Source organism: Hyperoodon ampullatus (genome assembly GCF_949752795.1).
Source record: "Hyperoodon ampullatus genome assembly, chromosome: 12".
Lineage (NCBI taxonomy): Eukaryota > Metazoa > Chordata > Mammalia > Artiodactyla > Ziphiidae > Hyperoodon > Hyperoodon ampullatus.
Genome location: NC_136925.1, coordinates 4,632,603 through 4,655,812, shown reverse-complemented (window position 1 = coordinate 4,655,812; position 23,210 = coordinate 4,632,603). Strand labels below are relative to the sequence as shown.

General features: G+C 35.7%; 1 protein-coding gene across 1 annotated transcript in view; it reads right to left on the bottom strand.

The window, feature by feature from the left end:
• PHIP (PHIP subunit of CUL4-Ring ligase complex) overlaps positions 1-23,210 on the bottom strand; it is a gene marked incomplete at both ends in the record, with an annotated part of 122,283 nt that overhangs the window by 81,318 nt on the left and 17,755 nt on the right. The window contains one exon of the mRNA XM_079716072.1: positions 6,368-6,528. Coding sequence (XP_079572198.1) covers positions 6,368-6,528 — 161 coding nt within the window. The remainder of the gene's footprint in view (positions 1-6,367; positions 6,529-23,210) is intronic.

Below are 23,210 nucleotides of genomic sequence, written 5' to 3'. Positions count from 1 at the left end.
CTTATCAGGTAAAATATTTCACTTTGAAAAGCAGAATCTGTTCATTGTAACTCTTGACCCAGTTTTTCAAAAATTTACCTTCCTATAAATTACTGTACTCTAGCTCTCCTTTCCATTACTACCAAACTTACTGAATATACAGTATCATCCCTACGCTACCTCCCATGTACTTTTAAAAAGTAATTTTGCATTTCAAACTTACAGAAGTTTCAAGAGCAGTACCAATGTCTTCCATACTCAGATTCATCAACTATTAACAATTCACTGCATCAGCTCCATCACCACCTTTCTTTCCTTTCTCTCCATATAACACACACACACACACCTGCCCATTAGTCTTTTTCTGCACCATTTAATAGTAGGCTGCAGACTTGACGCCCCGTCACTTCTAAATATCCCAGTGTGCATTCCTCTAAAACAAAGACACACGTCTACCTAAGTTGGGAAATCAATATTGATAAACCTGCCATCCAATCCACAGGCCCCATTCAAATTTTGTCAACTATCCTAATAACGTTCCCTTTTCCTTTTTGGCCTAGGACCCCATACAGCAACATGTTAAATTTTAGTTGCATTGTCACTTAAGTCTCTTCAATCTGGAGTATTTCCCTGAGGCTTTCTCTGTGTTTCATGTCCTCAGAAGTTAATAAAGAATACAGACCTTACATCTATAGGATGACCCTGAACCTCAGTCTGTCCAATGTTCAGTAATGACCAGACCCAGATCATCCTGTCTTGGCAGGAGCCCCACAGACAAGACGCTGTGTTGTCCTCAGTGTACCACTTCCAAGGACGCACAATGTCAACCCATCCCGCCACTAGGAAAGTTAGTAACTTTGTCTTGTTAATGTTTCCCATGTTTCTCCCCTGCAAAGTTGCACTTTTTCCCCTTTTAATTAATTAACTTGGTATCTTGGGGGACATACAAGATTATGCTAAGATCTTCAAACCAGCATCTACCAGTCTTAGCCTCCGGCAATGACGCACAAATGAATCAACCACCACTATGATAGTCGCCAAACCACCATTCTTTCTACAATTATCAGTTGGCATTCCACTGTAAATAGGAGTTTTCCCTTCTTTCTCACTTAATTGTTTATTTACTTATTTACATCAGTATAACTCACGGATGCCTACTTTAATCAGTGGTCATAAACAACTCAGTCAAGGTCCTATCCGTCCTCATGGAGCTTATTAGTAAGAAAATACAATAAAAGCTAATTTTAAAAAATAAGAGTTTCAGACAGTGACAGATATTATAAGAAAAATATAGTAAGGTAATGTGATAGACAATGATGGAGTATGAGGAAGGAAGGTAGTCAGGGAAAAGTCTCTAAGAAAGCAGTGTTTGAACAGAGCTGCTAAAAAAGGAATCAGCCACAGGAATATTTTGGAGAAGACAATTCCAGGCAAAAGGAATAGCTAGTACAAAGGCTCTAAGCCATAAATGGGCTTTGCGAGTTTGAAACACAGAAAAAGACCAGTGTAAATGAAGCACAGTAGAAGAAGGGAATTCGTCTTACAGACATTTTTGTATATATCTTCCCTAACAGAAGTTTCTTACAAGAAAGGACATTATTCAATTCTGTATCTCTAACTGACTGGTTCATTCATTCATCTTTTTGTTGTTTGCCTACTGTATGCACCAGACACTCCGTAAAGCACTGCAGACCTAAAAAGGTTTAAGAAAAAGGCTTTGTTAGGAAGCTCACAACTTAATAGAGACAGACCTCTAAACAAATTCACTGCAACACAGAGGACAATACAATACAATAAAAGTATGTTCAGTGGTAATACACCACATTCAGAAAATAGCTTATTTTTTTAATTGTCAAGTTTTGAAAGATTAATCTATACCGTCTCTAATTCTTCAATTCCCAATCCTTCCTTTGTGCATTGCAATCTCACTTCTACCCCTAAAACTAAAATAAAACATTTTTTCTTAAGTTCATGAATAGCCTTGCCAAATCCAAAAGATGCCTTTCAGTTCTAATTTTACTAATTTTACTTTAGGTTTTTCTACCTTTCATGAAATACTAATCCTTTGGCTTTTAAGACACCGCTTCTTTTTCTATTTTTCTCCCGGCCTCTTAGGCAGCTCTTTCTCAGTCTTAATTATTGACTCCTCTCCTCTTTAGTTTGCTTTAAAGTTGAAGTTTCAGCCTTTGTACATTACACATATGAGGTAAAAAAATCAATTTCCATATTCAACGATTCCCCAGTTCAATCTTCTAGCCTAGATCTCTCTCCTGAGCTCCCACAACCTGTTGAGCATTTCTACTTGGCAATCTATATAAGTATCTCAAATTCAACATGTCCCAACCTTCACAAACTTCTCCACTTAAATCCTTACCACAGTAAGTGACATGACTTTCTAACCAGTCACACAAGTTAAAAAACATGTCATTCCATACTATTCCCTCTCAATTCCTCCCTACATTCAAATGAACCTTTTAAATCCTAGAGATTCTATTTTTAATCTGTTAATTCCATCCCTACTTCCACTGTGAATCTTTCATGGATCACTGCTAGAACCTTTTCACCAATACCTCCGTATAAAGACTTAGTTTCAATCCATCCTCTACAATAATGCCAAAGAGATCATTAAAAAGAGAAGTTCTGCTCCCTCTTCTGTCTAAGTCCATCACTTTTGCTCCAGGCCCTCAGGAAAGACATCCCTTCAGGTCACAAAAGAATCTTAATGATTTCGTCCTCCAACAACATCTCTAGCTCTTGCTTAGCAGTGGTCCATATTTATTCTTTGCCATGTCCAGTAATACACGACTGCATGATAACGTTCTCCCAGTGACTGTAAATGCCTTTCCCTAACTCTGGAATACCTAGCTCAGTTGAGGTGGCACTTCTCTAGGAAGCTTCTCTTACCATCTCCTACCACACACTGAATTAGGTACCTCTCTCCTATAGTACACCTCAGCATCTTGTGCTGCCTCTAGCAAGCTTATCACACTGTATCAATATTGTGTGTTGACTCTCTGTGAACTCTCCAGTGGCAGATACTAGGTCTGTCATTTCTACATCCTAAGCTTTTAGAGCAGTGTCCGCCTCCTAAAAGACTGAAGTTCATTAAAGGAGTGCATAAACTCATAGTCTTTATTATAAATTACTGAATTTATATAAACAGTTTATGCTCTTTTGCCTTAATTTTAAGAGGTACATTTTATGTTTCTGAAAAAAGAGGGGAAATCTTTTTGTATGGTTCTCAACATACTTTTATGAGTGAATGGCTTACTACTGAGAGAATTCATTAATTCTGCTTTTCTTTGGTAAATATTATTTGACGCAATGATTCTGAAATCAAGTAAAAAAAATTTAGAAAACTAAGAAAGAGAAAGAATTAGGGAGCAGTCTGACTTGGTAATTATGCTACCTTCCTCCCTGGGTTCTTCTCATTATTATACTGGGAAATGTCCATTACTAAAATATTCTAGTCCAAAATACTGGAAAATTTTCCTAACACAGAATCTCACTTATCAATCACAATGATTTCAATCTTGTATATCATTTATAAATAAGATTTTAGTTAGGTAAGAAAATAAAATGGAAAGAATTCATTTAAATCCATCTATAAAATTAAAAGCAGCAAGTGAAACTTAATAACTGCTTCCTGTATTATCTTGTTCTATACTAACTGCATGCATCATTTCATGCAATCCCACAAAAATCCTGTGGGATTGGTACTACTATTATCTATTTCCCTTCTTCTTTTTTTAACAGCTGAGAACACTGTAGATTAAAAGGGTGAGGTAATCTTTGTAAGCTGCACTGCTAGGAAGTGGTAAAGCTGTGAGTTGAACTAAGAGCCCCCTAATGCCAAAGCTGATGCTCTTAACCACAGGACTATACTGCCTCTAGCTGTGCCTACCCAGAAAGGACTCAAAAGTCCCTTGGAATGAGTCCCTTGGAAAAAGCTTTCAAATATATCTAACACTAGGACTTAATAATAAGTGTGCAACGTCTTCAGATACCGAATACATAAAAAGGAAATACTGAGCTGTCCATTACTGAAATGTTATTCCAATAAATAACAACAGTGTGTCACTCTCTCACAGGAATCTTTCATTGTTCGGTCATAATCTACTATCCTAAAGTCTTATCCTATCAGTTTTCAAGATTGGTTTTCAAAGCATTAGTTAGTGGCTAATGTGTTCCCAGTGGAATAAAATAACATGAATAGTAAACACATATGTACTCTAACTCGAGGTGATAATCATAAAAATACAAAGAAATTTTAAGCAACAGTGATCTCATATCTTTGCATTTCTTGTCACAAGGCAACATTTTGGAATCTGTAACTGCAAATCACTGGTAAAAAATTACAAATGAGACTATAAGTTTGGCACAATTAGCAAATTATATCACATACATAAAACATCAACATTTTTAGACTCTTGATAAGACCATATAAAATAGTACAGTGATAATTTTCTGCCTTTATTTATGTATCTTCAACTAAAGGAAAACAATCAGAAAATCGCTTCCCTCTTCACATATCATTCAATGCTCTTAAAAGTAGGAATTAAATATCTAGAACAAGGGCTGCAATTTTTTTCTGTACAGGACCAGATAACAATTATCTTAGGCTCTGCAGGCCATACAGTCTCTGTCATAACTACTCAACTCTGCTGTTGTGGTACAAAGGCAACCACTGAGCGTGGCTGTGTTTGAATAAAATTTTATTTACAAAAAAAAAGTGGCAAGCTGGATTTGACCCACGGGAAGTGGTTTACTAACCCCTGGTTCAGAGCGCTCGCCCAACTCTATGCCTATTACTCTACTAAATTCATGAGCCAGCAACAGTGTATTGTCTCACTGCATTTTTCCCTCAAAAAGTTGTAGGAGATTATGTGTCTAATTCAAATCAACACATACACAGTGCTTCATAAAGTACGACAATCAAATGCTTACCATCCCTCTCATTTTCAAAGAAGGAATTCCCACAAGGTAAGTACCTTGTACCAAGTACAGACATCAAAAATTAATTAAGAAGTTATATATTTTTTATAATCTCAGTGCAACGGCATAACTTAATACTCACCAAAATGAAGTATAAACACAATGTAACGTGTCTCTCTCATTCTTTCAATTTATTATTATTTTTGAAAGAATTCTTTTAAACATTAGAGACGCCAAATTTACTTTGTTTTGAGAGCTAAATTTAAATGATAATATACTGAACTCAAAAAGGCTGTAAGTAATTTTCCATTACCATCTGAGAGCAAATTACTGTTGCAGGTATATCAAGGACTTTAGCCAATACAGGGATAACTATTCCCCACTCTAAAAACAATAACCCATCAGAAAATTTTTTAAATTTCAGTTTTATTCTGCTTCATAGAGAACAGCAGAGATAAAAGAGAAGGTGAAAGGGAGAATACTAACGTAGGAAATAATCTGCGAACGCCTGAAGTGGATTCTAGAACCGGGGAAAAGATATGTATGGAAATCCTTTCCCACACCCTGCCATTTAGCTGTTTTATAGAGGACTGGGTGAACGGGTAAAGGAGAGAAAGTAGACATAAATAAATCTCAGTTTACAAGCATATTTACTTAAAAGAGGAATCTATAATTGTTGTGACTATAAAATTCACAGCTGCTCTCTTCGAAGACTGAGATAGGAATTTCCATGTTAACTTCCATTTCCCATTTAAAATTAGGAATCCTGTGAATGCGTGCATACGTTCAGCAGAGTATTTAATATAAGTAGTATTTAATGGTAAGTACGATCATAATGGTGTAGTATTACCCTTAGTGGATATAATAGTTAAGGCACCTAAAAATAAATTGAAATATTTCCAAAAGCAATTTTCTCCCTTAAAGCTGAAAAGCTGTTTTCTCTGTTCAACAAGTTAATAAAAGAAACAGTAACAAACCTAAGAGACTCTGAACACATGAGATACACTGAAGAATGAGGTGCTAAGGATAAAAGGTAAAAGGAGAAAATGTTACATATGCTCAGAATTTTTTCTATCACTGCTTTAAGGGAAATTTCTCAGACTCCCCTAATTTGCTTAACACACTTTGGGTGAAATGTCCTTGGTTTAGAATTAAAACTACTGTATGACATTTTTAAAAAGGTCACACTGCATTATTTCATATAATGCTGGGAATTACACTTATCCATGAGGACCATAATATAACTGTGACTGTGCTACAACATGTCTTTCAAGAATGTTCCAAACTTGAAGTCCAACCTTAAGTAAAACCTTGTTACAGTAAGCTAATTTACCTGAATTTCTAGTTTTTCATTAAAAGAAAAAACAAAGGTTTTATTTCAAAGTTCAACTTTAAGCAATGTTTCTCTGCAATTCCATATATGAATTAAGATAATACTTCAAAAACTACTTACAGTAAATATCCGTCTGCCAGTTCGATCAAAAGTTACACAGTACACAGACGACAAGTGTCCAAGAATTCTTTTATGCATTTTCATGTGCTGATACACTGCAGTGGGAACCAGTCGCTCAAGCCTGTATTTTCCATTCAGCTTCCTTGAAAACAAAGTATCCGCTACCAAGAAAACGGGGGGAAATAAGTATAATTCAGAAATTAATTTTCTTAATCATCCTCTTTTATGAATTCACATATTTCAGTTTCTCATATGTTGGTAAAAATAAAGATGCTTTCTAAGGTATACGGCTCCTAGTTAAAAGTCTTCAAAATAGTCAGTAAGAGCCCATTATTTCACCTGAAATAAGTCAGGCACTATTATCTTCACTTTACAAACAAGAAAATTCAGTTAAACGACCTGTCTGAAGTCACAAAGTAAGGCATGAAGCTAGGATTAAAACTCAGACTATACTCTCTGGCTAGTGCTCTTTAAAAACCAATCACTTTATATGACATTATTTCTTTCAAAGGCCCCTATGAGATAGGTTTTCTTACAAAAGCAGTTAAAACTGGATCCAGTGATTTTTACTTTTCATCAACCAGCAATTCGTGAACACTCTAAATATGACATACTGAATGATGTTTTTAAAAACTCTGCAACAAATGAAGACAGAGGAGTAATCTGTTGCATTATTTAAAAAAATAATTAAACTGGGGATCTTGCCAAAGACTTGCATAATGATTCGTTTTCTAGAACCTAGAGCTCTCTCTTTTCACCTCACCCATTTCAACCATCTTTCAAGACATGACTGAAATTTATCTTCTGTCCCAAAGCCTGAGATGCTGACTCCAGCCCAAAATGTTCTTTTCCACCTAAATTACTACTGTACTTATTTTTTATACCAATAATTATAGACAAAGAAGGCACTCAATAAATACATGTTGACTGATCTGCAGGCACATTATTCACCTGTAGATTATCTTTAAATACAAGGCTTTTTTTGACTGTGACTGCCATCTACATTGGACAGAATAAACACTAGTTTCTCACTTAAATTTAGTCCCAAAGAAAACTAAATATATGTACAAAGTACTATTTAACCTAGGTTTAGAGCCTACAATTATGCCCTAAAGTTGATGAAATACGAATATCTCAGACGTATCATAAAGAATCTCAGTGTTTATTATTTTATTCACAGACAATAAATGTTTGGCTTACACTACATTTGCAAGCAAAAAGGGAAATCTTGGGGACTGGTGAGGAGATACGTAGAAGAATACTTTGCAGGTTCTAAAGCAATAATAATTCAAGGAATAATTACATTATGCTTATATGTTCTTTTACTACATCAATCATTTCATATTCTGATAGAGTACATCTCTTGCTGTTAGCATACAAGTCTTATGATACAATCTATTTCAACATCTGCAATATCTAAGACAAATGTTGAAAGTTGTTAATTAGCATATTTAGGCTTAAACTAGTTATATAATAACAGTGATTCAATAAGTTTCTAATAAACCCTGATATATTTTTGCTTATGCATAGAAATGGCCTGGTGAAAGACATCCTCCTGTGCTTTGGCTCCAAACTGATTTGGAGCAAAGATCACACAAAACCACAGGCATCAACTGTCCTGCCAAACGAGAACTCAAATGATCTTATCCAAACACTAAGGATCAATGACATCTCACTTATTGTCTGTTTTATAAGAAAATAAGTGATGACATGTAACACAAATGTTGACACTGCTGCATTACCAAGACGTAGTTTAACTCCCTCCATACAAAATTTACAAAATTCTCAAAATGTCAAATTTTAAAAAAATATTTAACACTGTTCAGGAATAAAAATGATTATTGGAGATAACCACCAAATCAAAACCATTATTTTAATGATGATCAGGCACTTTTACATACGTCAGAATTTTTTAGATGAATTTGTTATAAAGACTATTTATAATTCAGGGTTGATAAAGCAAAAAATACTTCCTTCAAGAGAAAATGTTACTACTCTCTTAAACATAGTTTTTACTGAATCTTTACCTAAACTCGGATTAAATCTTTATTTTCATTTTAAGAATCGACAGAGAAAAAGAACATCCCTTTCAAAAAGTTACTTTACAGTCAACGTTTCAAGTAAAACTTTTCAGAAACATTAAGTGAAATACATTTATAGTTAAAACTATATTCCACGCTACTCTATGTTATATTTGGTTACCAATTAACTACTAGATATCTATACTATGACTGCATCCTAAGGGAACAGGTACCTAGCAGAGTCCTTGCTCCCAACCAATTTACAAACTTGTACAACAGTACTAAAAGATATGACATATAGTATGTAGAGTTCCCAGGTAATAAGTTGGTGGTTCAAACTTGATACAGGGATTTAGAGAAGAAAATATAAGTATGGTTCAACAGTTGAATTTCAACTGAGGAGACTGGATTTGAAGATGCCCTGACCAGGTCAAATAGGTAGAGAATTTTTATAAAGGAAGAGAGGAGGATGTTGTAGGACTCCCATTCAATGAACTCACATTTTCTTTTGCTATACCATTTGCATAATGTCTTATCTCCCCTACCAGATCTTAAGTACCTTAAGGGCAGAAATTCTGTCTTATTCGTATTTCCTACAACTGAGTGTAGAGCCTTTTAAATAAAAAAGTATATAAATGAATCTCAGTTAATAATAAGAAACACAAGATGGTTCAATTAAATTTACAATTTTATGGCAGAAAGGCAAATGGCAATCATTTACTTTCAAAAGAAACTCTTAATAGACTAATTGGATTTTTGAGTGAAAAGGAAATGTCTCTTGGATTATAGGAACTCCTTAAATTTTATTAAACTAGAACATCAATTTTTAAAACGAGCATGGTTAAAGAGATATAAGAGGTCATAAAGGAATAAGTTCTTTATATGACATTATTACACTTTTAACCTTATATCAAGTAACATGTATGACTTTGGTTTAAAAGTACATTTATTTTCGTAAGTATGGTGATGTGAAATATTGTTAAATTAAGCCTGCCAAAGCAAATCTCTACCTTCTTCACTTGGCAAATTCTTTCTTACCCTCCAGGGCCACTTTAAATGTCATCTCCTCTATTAAGGAGTGAATCTTAATTTTAAACTTAAAATGTTTAATTTTAAAAGCGACCTAACCGGTTGCCCTATAGTATCACTCCTGTGTTCAAAACTGCAATGTTCTTCACTTGATTCAGAATAAACACCAAATTCCTTATGCATCAGCCTACCAAGACCCTGTATAATCTTGTCCCCCATTACACCTCTCTGACCCCTTTACTTGGTCTGCTCCAACCATTCTAATCTCCCCCATTCTTCCAACACATCAGGTATGCTCCTGACTTGGGGTCTTTGCATCCGCTGTTCCCCCGGCCAGAAAACTCTTCCCACATATAGCTAACTCCTTGACCTCCTTCAAATCTGTCCTCAGAAGAATGTCACTTCAATGAAGCAGAACCTGATCAGCCTCTTGAAAATTACAACCCACCCCCTACCACCACCCATTACTCTTGATCCCCCTCTATGTAGCTTAGTATTTGTTCTTTTCCCATCACTTATCACCTTTTATTTGCTAATTATGTTCACTGTTTATTTCCTGCCTCCTCCCACTTCAACATAATAAGCTCCACATGGGCAGGATTTTTTATCTGCTTTGTTCTTTGATTAGCCCAAAAGCTGACAATGGTGGCTGGCACTTTGTTGATAATATATAGTTGGTGGATTTAATAAATTAATTACACATCAATAAAACAATTTGGTTTAGGAAATAAAACAAAAATGGATTTCTTTATTGGACAGATTATAGATTCAAAGTATCTTGAAACAGTTCTTCATTTCAACTGCCCTGCTAAATTTACTTAATTTGGAGGCAAAGGGATACGTAAAAATATTTACTCAATGTCTTCTGAGGGAACAGACCAGTAAAGTGAAATAAAACTTCCAGAAATCACTGTTATCCATTTGAAGTATCACTCTCTCTGAAGAGAGAAAAGGAGCAAAATTGTGAACAGTGTCATTTGTAGCAAATCACTCAGAACAGTCTTTGAAACAAAGTCTATGTGCACAAGTCTATAGAACTGATTACTGAAGATTAACAAAAGGCCCATGATTTCTTAAAGTTAGATGTAACTACTGTATATAACTAGATATATCTAGCCAGTAGGGTCTTAACTATTGCTTCTGTGGATACATTCTAGGTAATAAAATGATAAATAAAATTCCCCCATAAGCCATTTCTTCCTAGTTCACACCAAATTATTTTTCAAGAATTGATTTATGTCTTTAATCATAATACTAATGCATACTCAATGTAGAAAATAAGAACATAAAGTATACGTAACTCTACCACCTAAAGCAGTCACATAAAATTTTGCAGAGACTTCCCTCATAAACAGCATTTTAATAGCTACGCCATATTCCTTAATGAAATAAAAGCTAGGCTTTAAGTTTGACAGACTTGTATTTAAATTTGACACTGTGCAGATTTTAAGCAAGTTATTCTCTCTCTACTTCGATTTCTCAAGTTATACTTCCAGAAACATTTTCCACAAATATACTTGGTTTTCATATTATGCTATTCTGTGACATCTCACGATTTCACACTTATATAGCCAATTCTATCAATATTTTTCTTTTCTTCTGTAACTTGTTCTAGTACTTTAATATGAAGGTTCTTCTATCAGCCAATAGTACAATAAATACCCATTTACTTTTACTTTTTTGTGGTTTAAATTTCTCACTTAACTACTTAATGTATTTGGAGTTTTAGTATGTTACTGGGTGAGTCTCTAAAGATTCCCCTAATCAACTATCTGTTCCAGTCTTTTCACTAACTAATCCTTCTCTATTCTATTAAATTATCTTATATATATTTCTGTGCTAGGTTGCTGATGGCATGTCTATTTATATGCCAGTGCCAAAATTTTTAATTTATAATTAATGGCATTTTAGCTTTTATCTGGCTATTCTTCTTGTGTCCTTTTAAAAAATCTTACTCCTGACTTATTATTATCTAATTTGAAGACTACTGAAAAGTTTAAAAAAAAAACTAATTTGTTGGAAATATAAGTTTAATTTCATTCACTTATAAACAACTGACACCTGTCTATCCAGGAACACGGTACTTTGGTCCTATAGCTGGACCGAAGTTTTCACTGCAGATGATTTTAGAAAAAGATAAACATAAGCAGATTTACTTCAGTTTTCCTCACTATACAAATCTGTATCACTTGAACCAAGTTTCATGGGGGAAAAAATGGGTAGCTGCCAGAAAAGAGCATCTGCAATAACCTTAGTGATTACATTTTTGAGCATATTAGAAAAATATGTGACAAAATCTCTGCAAATAAGAAAGAACTAAAGCAGAAATACTATCACCTCCCTCCAAAAGGTTTCCTCCTTCTGACAGGTACTTTTTTTTCTTCCATTTTTTTTTTTTTTTTTTTTTTTTTGTGGTACGCGGGCCTCTCACTGCTGTGGCCCCTCCCGCTGCGGAGCACAGGCTCCGGACGCGCAGGCTCAGCGGCCACGGCTCACGGGCCCAGCCGCTCCGCGGCATGCGGGATCCTCCCAGACCGGGGCACGAACCCGCATCCCCTGCATCGGCAGGCGGACTCCCAACCACTGCGCCACCAGGGAAGCCCCTCTTCCATTTTTTAAAGTTGAAGTATACTTGTTATGCAATATTATATGTCACAAGTGTACAATATAGTGATTCACAATTTTTAAAGGCTATACTCCATTTAATAGTTATCATGAATATTGGCTATATTCCCTGTGTTGTACAATATATCCTATAACTTACTTTATGCATAAGCTTGTACCTCTTAATTCCTTACCCCTACATTGCCCCTCCCCCTCCCTCTCCCCACTGGTAACCACTAGTTTATTCTGTGAGTGTACTTTTTTTTTGTTATATTCACTAGTTTGTTCAATTATTTTAGATTCCACATATAAGTGACATCACACAGTATCTGTCTTTCTCTGATTTACTTCACTTAGCATAGTACCCTCCAAGACCATCCTGCTAAGTACTTTAAAAAACAGAGGAATTCCCTGGCGGCCCAGTGATTAGGACTCCAATCTCTCACTGCTGAGGGCCCAGGTTCAATCCCTGGTCGGGGAGCTAAAATTCCACAAGCCGCATGGCGTGGCCAATCAATCAATCAATCAATAAAAATTGACAAGGGCACATGGTGCAACTGCAATAAATTACCCAAGATCAAAATTAGCCATTGTTAAAAAAGATAAATTGGGAAAAAATACTAAAATTACTATGAATTAACAAAAATGCACAAGTTAGGGTTTTTTGCTGTTGTTGTTTTAACTCTTACGAACAACATAACATGCTATACAATATCTAGACCAGTGTAGGAAAGCTGTTCGCCTTAACAATCAGAACTGCAGGGCCCAGGACTAGTGCCTACAACTTTTGTCAGCACATGAAAGCAGAGCCCTGCTGGCAGCATAATGAATGCAAGGAGAGGCATGTGGCTGTAGACGCCAAAACCTGGAGAATTAATGTTTGTGGCAGTAGAAGAATTAAATGGGGAGGCAAAAAGAAGAAAGAGTATGTAATTTCAGAAGGTGAACCTAGACCCTTTTCTGATAACAGAAAAAAGGGTACTCAGATAGGAAACATCAGAGTATTTTACTAGAAGATTTTTTTAAAAAATGTTTTCATTAGATTCATTTTTGTACTATATTTTGACCAATTTTATTCTCTGATTCTGGTTAAAGAAAACACCTGGAAAGCTCCCAGAGTTTCTGTAAATAAAATGCAAAAGTAGTTGTAACTTATAATTAATAACCATATAAACAATTCCTAAATTAAAGTATAAAAGAGAGTGGGGCTTCCCTGGTGGCGCAGTGGTTGAGGGTCCACCTGCCAATGCAGGGGACGCGGGTTCGTGCCCCGGTCCGGGAAGATCCCACATGCCGCAGAGCGGCTGGGCCCGTGAGCCATGGCCGCTGAGCCTACGCGTCCGGAGCCTGTGCTCCGCAACAGGAGAGGCCACAACAGTAAGAGGCCCGCGTACCGCAAAAAAAAAAAAAAAAGATAGAGTGGATTCTGGATAATCAGTACCTAGATTTTATTTTAATCTCCACAATCTGTGTTAATAAAAGCTCTCCAAACTTTGGAAACCTACAGAACTAAACTTAAGTGAACTACAAACATTTTACTGTGCTTTGCTTTATTGCTCTTTGCAGATACTGCTGCATTTTATTTGTTTACAAATTGAAGGTTTGTGGCAACCCTGCATTGAGCAAGTCTACTGGCACCATTTTTCCAACAGCATTATTTTCTAAGACATCGACATTTTTTTTTAGACATAATGCTACTGCACGATTAATAGACTACAGTACAGAGTAAACATAACTTTTTATATGCATTGGGAAAACAAAAAATTTGTGTGACTTGCTTTATTGTGATATTCACTTTATCACGGTGGTCTAGAACCCAACCCGTAATATCTCTGAGGCATGCCTGTACAAAAATAATGATAAACAGGTAAGCAAGACCATGTGAAAACAAATTCCAAAATGATTTACCTCTTTAGACAATAATTAGTTTTCCCAACAAAATAATGCTACATATATCCACGATCAGGCACTCAGAGGGCAATTTCTATAGAAATAACCTCCAAATTCACTACAAGTCCAAAAAGTTGTCTCTATATGGTGTTGGTGATTTCCATTAAATAAAGTATTGTGTGGTATAAGGTATTTGCTAACGCATGAAATTACATAAAATTTTATTTTTTTAAAGAATCACAAAAATGTTGGAATGAAAAGGAGATGATGCAACCGTGCAGATCACAAAAAACAGCTACATAATTTTCTAAAAAAGAACTTATGCTAAAGCCAAGAATCACGTATCTTGAGAAAATGCATATAAAGGAAGACAAAAGTCACCAGGGACTGAAGCTAGAGAGAGAGGTTCTTACTGGGACTTCAAGAATCTGATAGAAAAAAAGTTTTATCTGCTGTGCTTGTGGTGGGGAGAAAAAAAAGCTGTGGAAAACTATTATGATGTGTAGCAGATCTGGAAAATAACAGCTAATATTTACTGAGTGCTTTACTACATGCCAGGCACTGTTCAAGGAACTTTACATATATTCTCATTTAATCCTCACACATCTTTTAACACGGCTACTAGTATTATCCCCTTACTGGGGATATTCCTTACCAATAACGGAACTGAAGGACAAAACGTAACTTTCCCAGAGGTGAAGCCCAGGTTTGAATTCAGGCTGTTTGATTCCAAAGAGTGCACTCTTACCATGCTGGCTAGGTAGACAAATATTAGAAAAAAAGACTGAGAGGAAACATGCAAAAGTATTAATAACAGACAACCAGTGAGACTGGTTAATTTTTGAGCTGTTCTATTTTCCAAGTTTTCTGTATTGAGCATATATACATCCTGATTAATTTTTTATTAAATAAAGTATAGCTCAATCTACCTCGAGGAGGTCAAAAGAGCAATATGAAAAATATGAACTGTCTAAGGAGATTAACTTAAATTCAAGACTGATAAAAACAGGTCCAGGGATAAAGATGCAAGGAATTTAAACTCATTTAATCATAAAAAAAGAAACCCTAAAGACTAAGTATATCAAAGTATTTGAATGTATACTACACTACAGAGAATAACCATTGCCTATCTGACAATGGACTGAAGACATGCTACAAAGAATTCACATCTAGTCTGATTCAAAAGCCATAAAATACAAAGGGCCATCAATTTTGTTTATAAGTTCTGTTTCTAAAATCTTTCCCATTAAGTTTTTAAAGTAAAAGATGTCAAAGTAGTTTAGGTTCAATTTTATTTGGGAAGGAATCATATAAGGAGGAACTTCTAACATTTAATTCTCTTTAGAGCCACAACTGAAAAGTTCGCCACAATAATTCTTCTGGGGTTACTAATATAGATATTAGTAGGAAATTACAACCAAATATTCATAATTTGAGGGCCAGAGATAATCTGGGAAATAATTCAACACAGGTTGGTTTATTTCTACAGCACCATCTGGTCTCCTTATCATACTACACCAGTAACTAGTAACAAGCAACATATGAACAAGACAAATAAAATGTTGTAACAGTAACTATAATGAACAGAAGTCCCAACTTTAAAGTACAAGGGGTTGCAACATTTGAAGGAAAATCCTGTAATTAGCTTTTCTGTCCACAACAAAAAAGGGGGGGGAGGCAAGAGAGAATGCAAGAGTAAAGGGAAATAATTACCTGGGTGACATAACACCCAAGAGAGCCTCTCTCCTTATTTTACAACTGTATCTAAAATAATTAGTATGCACAGTAGCTGCCCTCCGAATCTCTACATATTCAATTCAATGTTTAGCTGTAACTCCCATTTGAAAGACACCGTGTTTCTTAAGATTTAGCGGGTATCACAAATAAGAATAATGTCCGAAAAGGAGAACTCAAATAGTAACTGAAATAAAATACAGAAAGTGAAAAAATGATTTCAAGAGTTAAGCAAAAAATATCATAAACCAAATACCAAAATAAGCACTAAAAAACCAAACCAAACAAAAGAACAGACATTACAATTACTAGGATGGTAATTTACTAGAATTTTACAATTGCGTGATTTGTATTATTCTTCCTCCTCCTTTCTTTCCTGGAAACTAGTGTGATGATACAGAAAATACTACAATGGTATAGTATTTTCAGTTTCAAATATTTTAAAATATTTTAATAGTTACTTCAATAAAAATTCATTTTTTAAAAAGTTAGTTTTGTTTTTTTCTCCCCAAACATTTTTTTTTCTCCCCAAACATTTTAATCATTCAATTTTGAGTCAACAAACATTTATAGAGCACCTATATGGGCCAAGTATGAGCTAAAGGATATAACAGAAGAAGAAAAGACAGAACTTACCGTCATGGAGATTGCAGTTTAGCAGGGAAGAAAGACATGAAACAAGGACTTATAACAATGATAAGTGTCATCAAATAGAAAGTACAGGGAAATCTTGAAATATACAGCAGAGGGTCCTAAACACATAGGGCAGGAGGATATCAGGGAGTCAGGGTAGACTTCTCTAAAACACTGACATTTAAACTAAGACCGGAAAAATGAACAGCCAGAGAATGTTGGTGGGAGGGGAGAATATTCTACCTAGGTGAAGGGAAAAGCATGTGCAATGGTCTGAGGCTGCAAAGAGCATAACACTCAAGCTACATAAAGAAGTCAGGTGTGACAAGCACACAGAGCACAAAGGGGCAAGCGTCAAAGGGAGAGACCAAGAAGGTCAAAGGCGGACTGCACAGTGCTTTCTAAGCTATGCCAGGCATTTTGGGCTATTTCCCAAGGACAATAAGTTGAAGTTTTTTAGGGAGAAAGAAGTGGGAGTAATATAGTAAAAGATTTGCTTTGGTGTAACTGCAGTTTTATCTCTTGACTACAAAGAGAACAGTTCAGAAGGTATATAAATAAAAGCAGAAGGTGATTTTACAAAAGAAATCAGAGGGTTCCAAAAACAAAATTTCATTTTAGAGAAACTTAAATCAGTGCGCCAACAAGATTACAAAGGTTTTCTCATGGAACTATTTTCTCTCAAATTTAAGTATTTATCTGGCAAGATATAAACTTGAGAGAACACACCATGTTTTATTGTTTCTAGAGTTCTTATACTGGGGCATAATTCAAAAGGCTCCTATCCCAAATCAACAAATGGACACAGATGGTAACAAGACTAATGGATAAAGAATTTCACAGGGCTTCCCTGGTGGCGCAGTGGTTGAGAGTCCGCCTGCCGATGCAGGGGACACGGGTTCGTGCCCCGGTCCGGGAAGATCCCACGTGCCGCGGAGCGGCTGGGCCCGTGAGCCGTGGCCGCTGAGCCTGCGCGTCCGGAGCCTGTGCTCCGCAGCGGGAGAGGCCACAGCAGTGAGAGGCCCCGCGTACCGCAATTAAAAAAAAAAAAAAAGAATTTCACAGAACAGGTAAAAAGGTGCTATATAAATGTGATATAAAGTTCAATGTATAAGATCAGAAACAAAATAACCAGGGATATAACTCAGTTAGTTACCACCTCTCTTACGTTTCAGTTTTCTCATTAATAAAGTAGGGGTATCTTGCAGAGTTACTGTGAAAAGCAAATAAAACAAAATGTTTTGTAAACTCAAAGGTACTATGTACTAACATCTATACTTACTGTCCTTAAACAGTCAAATCTTCAGATGTTATAAATGCAAATTTTACTGAACAGTTTTTCTTTTATTTTAAAGACTTTTGTGGGAGATCATTTTTCACCTACATCTCCCCTAAGGAGCTGAACAAATTGCTGTTGTTTATGTAAATATCTACTCAGCTTAATCATGGACTTCCCAGTTTTCAAGATGTCTAGGAAGATGTTTAATGCTTAACTTCAAAGGTTCCCTGAAGGAATTCAAAATAAACAGAGACTTTATGAAGAAAATATAACAACTTGCTTCACTTATAGAGCTGTGAAATTTAACATCAAACCCAATAATCAATCTGGAAAAATATATGATGCAAACTAAAAAAGGCAATGGCCAGTGCTTCCTAATTACTACTGAAATTACTTGCCAGACACATCACAAGGGGGGGTGGGGGTTGGGGGGAGAAGACCTCTCATCACATCTATAACCTAAAAACAAATTTCACCTTACGATTTACAGAAGAAAATAAAACACAGCTACAAGAGCAACAATTTAAACTCACCCAAGGAAACTGTCATTCTTCAAAGTGCCTTCCCTTTTTTGGTCAATCATAATTTGAAAAGAAATTTAAGCAAAAGAAAAAAATGTAAATAATAATGTCTATTTTATATATTTGGTATTTTGGCATAATAAACATTAGCTTTATTTCCCTTAAAAACCAAAAATGCAAATACATTTTAGTAGTCTCTCACAGCTACCTGTTCTTAGGAAGCAAAGAAGAGGTGGGCAGGGGAGTGGGTAGGGAGAAGAGAGTTAACAAAACAAAAACCTGTGACAAGTGAAAACCTGAATGTCATTAACTTTTCTTCTTCTACCCCAGTTCATCAATTACAGCAATTACATACTGCCTCTTCATTTAATATTTACGAATGCTGATGAGCTGGGTCTATAAAGAACAATAAAACATAACCTCTACCCTCCAGACCCTAAAAGTAGTCAGGAAAACAAATGTAAATAAATGCGTATCATCCAAGGGACAGATTAAAAAACAAAAACCAAGACCCTCTCCCACCCACCCCCCAAAATATGTATACATATATAGCTAAGTCAGAAATTGTTAAAGAACAACACAAATTATAAAACTATATAACTAGAAAAGCAGAAGACTAAAATCACAGAAGAAAATGAGTTATGGAAGAAAAAATGATTACTGAGAAAATAACAGATTGAAATAAACATATTCAAATAAGTGATGAGTAGAACACCTAACTAAGGATTAACGTATGGATCGTACAGAAGGCAGGAAAAGGAACAAGACTGAATAGAGAATACTAGGGAAAGAATAAATGAACAGGAAAGAGACCACAGATGATTAGAATCTTATGATTTACTGAATTATATGCCAAATATTAAATTAGACATTATACGCTGAAGCTCAAAGGTTTATAATAACATAAAACAATCTAATAGTTTTGCAAGAAATATAGCCACATAAGTAAAAAATTAACCCTGCAACTCCAGATCCTAGCCCAGTGCCAGATATGTTAAGAAATTAGCAGTTGCAGAGTAAGTCAAATACAATATTGGAAATATGGCAAAATATAACAGTGAAAATGAGAAGGGAAAAGAACCTTCTCTTTAAAAACGTACTCAAGACTTATCAGCAAAATAATTCATTTTGCTAAATGATAATTGCAGAAAGAAAGGGCAGAAAGTAACATTTATTGTTACCTGCTTTGTGCCTCACTTTGCTAACTCATTTAAGCCTCCAAATAACTGGATATGGTAGATATTATCTCCGTTTTACAGAAGAGAAGGTTGAGAGGCTGAAAAGTTAAACAATTTGCCTAAGGCCACACATGTTGAGCAGAGTCAAGATTTATACCTAATTTTAAGTGAATATTTGCTGTCTTTGTTCAAACTACTTTCCTCAGAGAAAACCAGAAATGTGGACAAGCTTTAAAACTCCTTTTAATGTACGGTAGTCCCCCCTTATTCATGGTTTCTCTTTCCATGGTTTTAGTTACCTGTAGTCAATCACGGTCCGAAAATATTAAATGGAAAATTCCTGAAATAAACAATTCCTAAGTGTTAAATTGCACACCACTTTGAGTAGCGTGATGAAAAACTTTTTGCCCTCCAGGTCCATGCTACCCAGGATGTAATCATCCCTTTACCCAGAATACCCTGGCCATTTAGTCACTTAGTAACCATTTGAGTTATCTGATCATGTGGGCTATCAGATCGACTGTCCCTGGTATTGCAGTGTTTATGTTCAAGTATCCCTTATTTTACTATTAATGGCTTAAAGCGCAAGAGTAGTAATGCAGGCAATTCAGATAAGCCAAAGAGAAGCTGTAAAGTGCTTCCTTTAAGTGAAAAGGTGAAAATTCTCAAGTGAGTAAGGAAAGAAAAACAAAAAAATCCTGGGAATTCCCTGGCAGTCCAGTGGTTAGGACTCGGTGCTCTCACTGTCGGGGCCTGGGTTCATCGGGGGGAGCTAAGATCCTGCAAACCCAAGTGGCGTGGGCAAAAAAAAGAAAGAAAGAAAAAATCCTATGCTGAGGTTGCTAAAATCTACAGTAACAATATTCTATCCATGAAATCGTGAAGAAGGAAAAAGAAATTTGTGCTAGTTTTGCTGTTGCACTTCAAACCACAAAAATTATAGCCACACTGTGTGAGAAGTGCTTGGTTGAGGTTAAAAAAAAGGCATTAAATTTGTACAATAAGATACTTTGAGAAAGAGAGACCACATTCACAAAACTCATTACATTATAGGTGACCACTGAACAACATGGATTCACTTATATTAGGATTTTTTCAATAAATATTTACTATAGTATTATGTAATTGCAGGGGCTGGAGGAGCCAGAGCCCCTAACCCCTGCACTGTTCAAGGGTCAACTGTTTATTGTTGTAATTGTTCTATTTTATCATTAGTTATTGTTGCTAATCTCTTACTGTGCTTAATTTATAAATTGAACTTTATCAGGTATGTATGTATAGGAAAAAACACAGCATATATAGGGATGGGTACTACCTGCGGTTTCATGTAACCACTGGAGGGTTTCGAACACACCCACCATGGATAAAGGGGAACTACTGTATAGGCTTCTTAGCATTGATTGGATGTTTGTGTAGTAAAGCTGTTTTTCAAGGCAAAGCTGTTTCCTTACACGCATACATTTTTAAGAAGCAGGTTCCCTAATACTCCTTACTTCCACTCACCAAGACTGCAACCGTGCTGCAGAAGCAACAAGTAAAATAACAAACATATGGAAGTATCTAGGCAAAACAACATAGAAGATGAAAACTGGAAAATCTAGAGACAAAAAGTTTACTTTGCTAACATGGTAAACCTAAAAACCGTGCAAACAAGGCAATTAGCAAATGACTGCTTTAATTTAATACAATCTTTTCCACAAGATAAACATGCATTAAATGAATCTCCACATTTAACTTTAAAAACAGACTTAATGTATCTAGGTATCTCCTTTCCTATTTTCTCCCCCCACCATGTCACTTACTATTGAAGTAGGGTTGTTTATCACAGGCAAATAAATACAGAATAAACTATATCTGAAAACAGGCATAATATGGGTAAGGAGGTAAGAAAGGGCAGTACCAGAGATCTGTTAGTACCTTTGAAAATAAACGTGGCCATGCCAAGTACACATTCACAAATCTTCCACAGAAAATTGTTAGAAACTAGTGATAACAACGGACTAATAGTATCTTTTGGGTTTTTTGCTTTAAAAAACATTATTAAAGGAGGTTGTAAAGGAAAGGAGCCAACCACTTTGGTTCTCCTGCCCTGAGACTGAATTCCAGTTCAATTTTCACAATTTACGTCAAATAATAGGAGGTACAAAGTAGTCAGGATTTATAAACAGGTAACAAAACAAAACGATAAGAAAGCACTGAGATAAACTCAAGAGTTGGTTTTGAAATTATACAGGTATGGGTTTTAATATTCCAAGTGTAATGAATCAATAATCCAGTTCACGAATAAACCTTGATTTCCTAAAAATCAGTGTCCGGGGGTTTTGCTTACCTCAAAGCTATCCTTGGACCAAGTCGCTCTTCTTCCAACCACCTATTGTTTTTTACCCCCTACCACTTCTGAACTTTTCTTGTCCCACTGCAGTTCACCAATTGCATCCATTACCTAGTGCCTCTTTATTTACTACTTCCTAATGCTGAGGCGTTGGGTGTATACGGAGCACTAAAACATAATTTCCAACCTCCAGAACCTAACAGTATAGTAGGAGAAAAAAGGGAAATAAATAGCCATGCCTATGTGATAAACGCTACAGTAGAGATTTGTATAAGCACTTAATCCTACCTGGTTACAGTTAGGTTTTAAAGGATGAATAGATAACTGTTCATAGAATGAGGGACATTGCAGAGAGAAAGGGATCAAGAGAAATGGCTGACTTTAAGAACTGCCCAATAGTTATACAAAGCTATAGCACAAAGTATAGGTGAGGAAAAAGTGGGAAAAGGTCAGTTTTGTGAGCCACATTACAGAGTCGAGACTATTCAAAGTCACTGGGGAAAAGGAGGCATGACATGACCACATTTACATTTTATAAAGTTCACAGCAGTGGTTCTCAACTGGAGGCAATTTTACCCCAGGGTCATTTGGGAATATGTGGAGACATTTTTGGTTGTCAAGATTTCAGGAAAGGAATTGCTACTAGCATTTAATGGATACAGGCAGGGATGCTGATAAACATCCTACAATGCACAAGACAGCCCATTACAAAAAAGAATTATGTGGCCCAAAGTGTAAACAGTGCTGAGGTTAAGAAACCCTGGTTTAAAGCTAAATCCTAGGGTAGAGGAACAAGACTGGAGGCAGGAGATCAGGTCATCTCTAAGTTCTAGGAAAGCACAGGCCATGTTCTTCTTTATCCTGCAACTCCAGATCTAACCCAGTACCAGATATAATGTAGGGACTCAATATTTACTTGGTAAGTGAATGAATGACGTAGAGCTCCAGGCAAAAAGTACCAAGGCCCAACATGTGGCTATAGCCATGGTAATGGAAAACAGATTCAAAAGACTGGAACAGAATATATAGGCCTTACTGGAAAAAAAATCTAAGAAAGGAAAATCTAATTTACCATCACCCTGAACTTAAATGATCTTCTGAGTTACAACAAAAAGTTCAATTTAAAAAACTGAGCAAACCCTAAGTGCAGTATGGTATCCTGGACTGGATCCTGGAACAAGGAAAGGTAATTAGTGGAAAAATGTGGTGAGATACGAATAAGGTCTGGCGTTTAGTTAATAATAACATACCAATGTTGGTGGAGTAGTTTTAAGAAATACCAGGTAATATAGGTCTATAACATTAGGGAAAACTGCATAAGGGGTATACAGGAGCTCTTTGTGCAACTTTTCAGCAACTAATCTCTTATTTCAAAATTAAAAGTTTGTTAAACAAAAAAACAAAACCCTATTTCCCAAATGTATCAAAACTTAAATATCTGAATCTACATTAAACATTTCAACCCATATTTTATGAAAAACTACAAAGCTAAGGTTTTTTTCTTATTTACATTGATCCTTGGTAATACTAAATTGACCAAGGAAAGAGCAAGGAAAATTTTTAGAGGTAGCCAGACAGAAAATGGCAGAGGAATCAACAAAATAAGATACGAACATTCATAT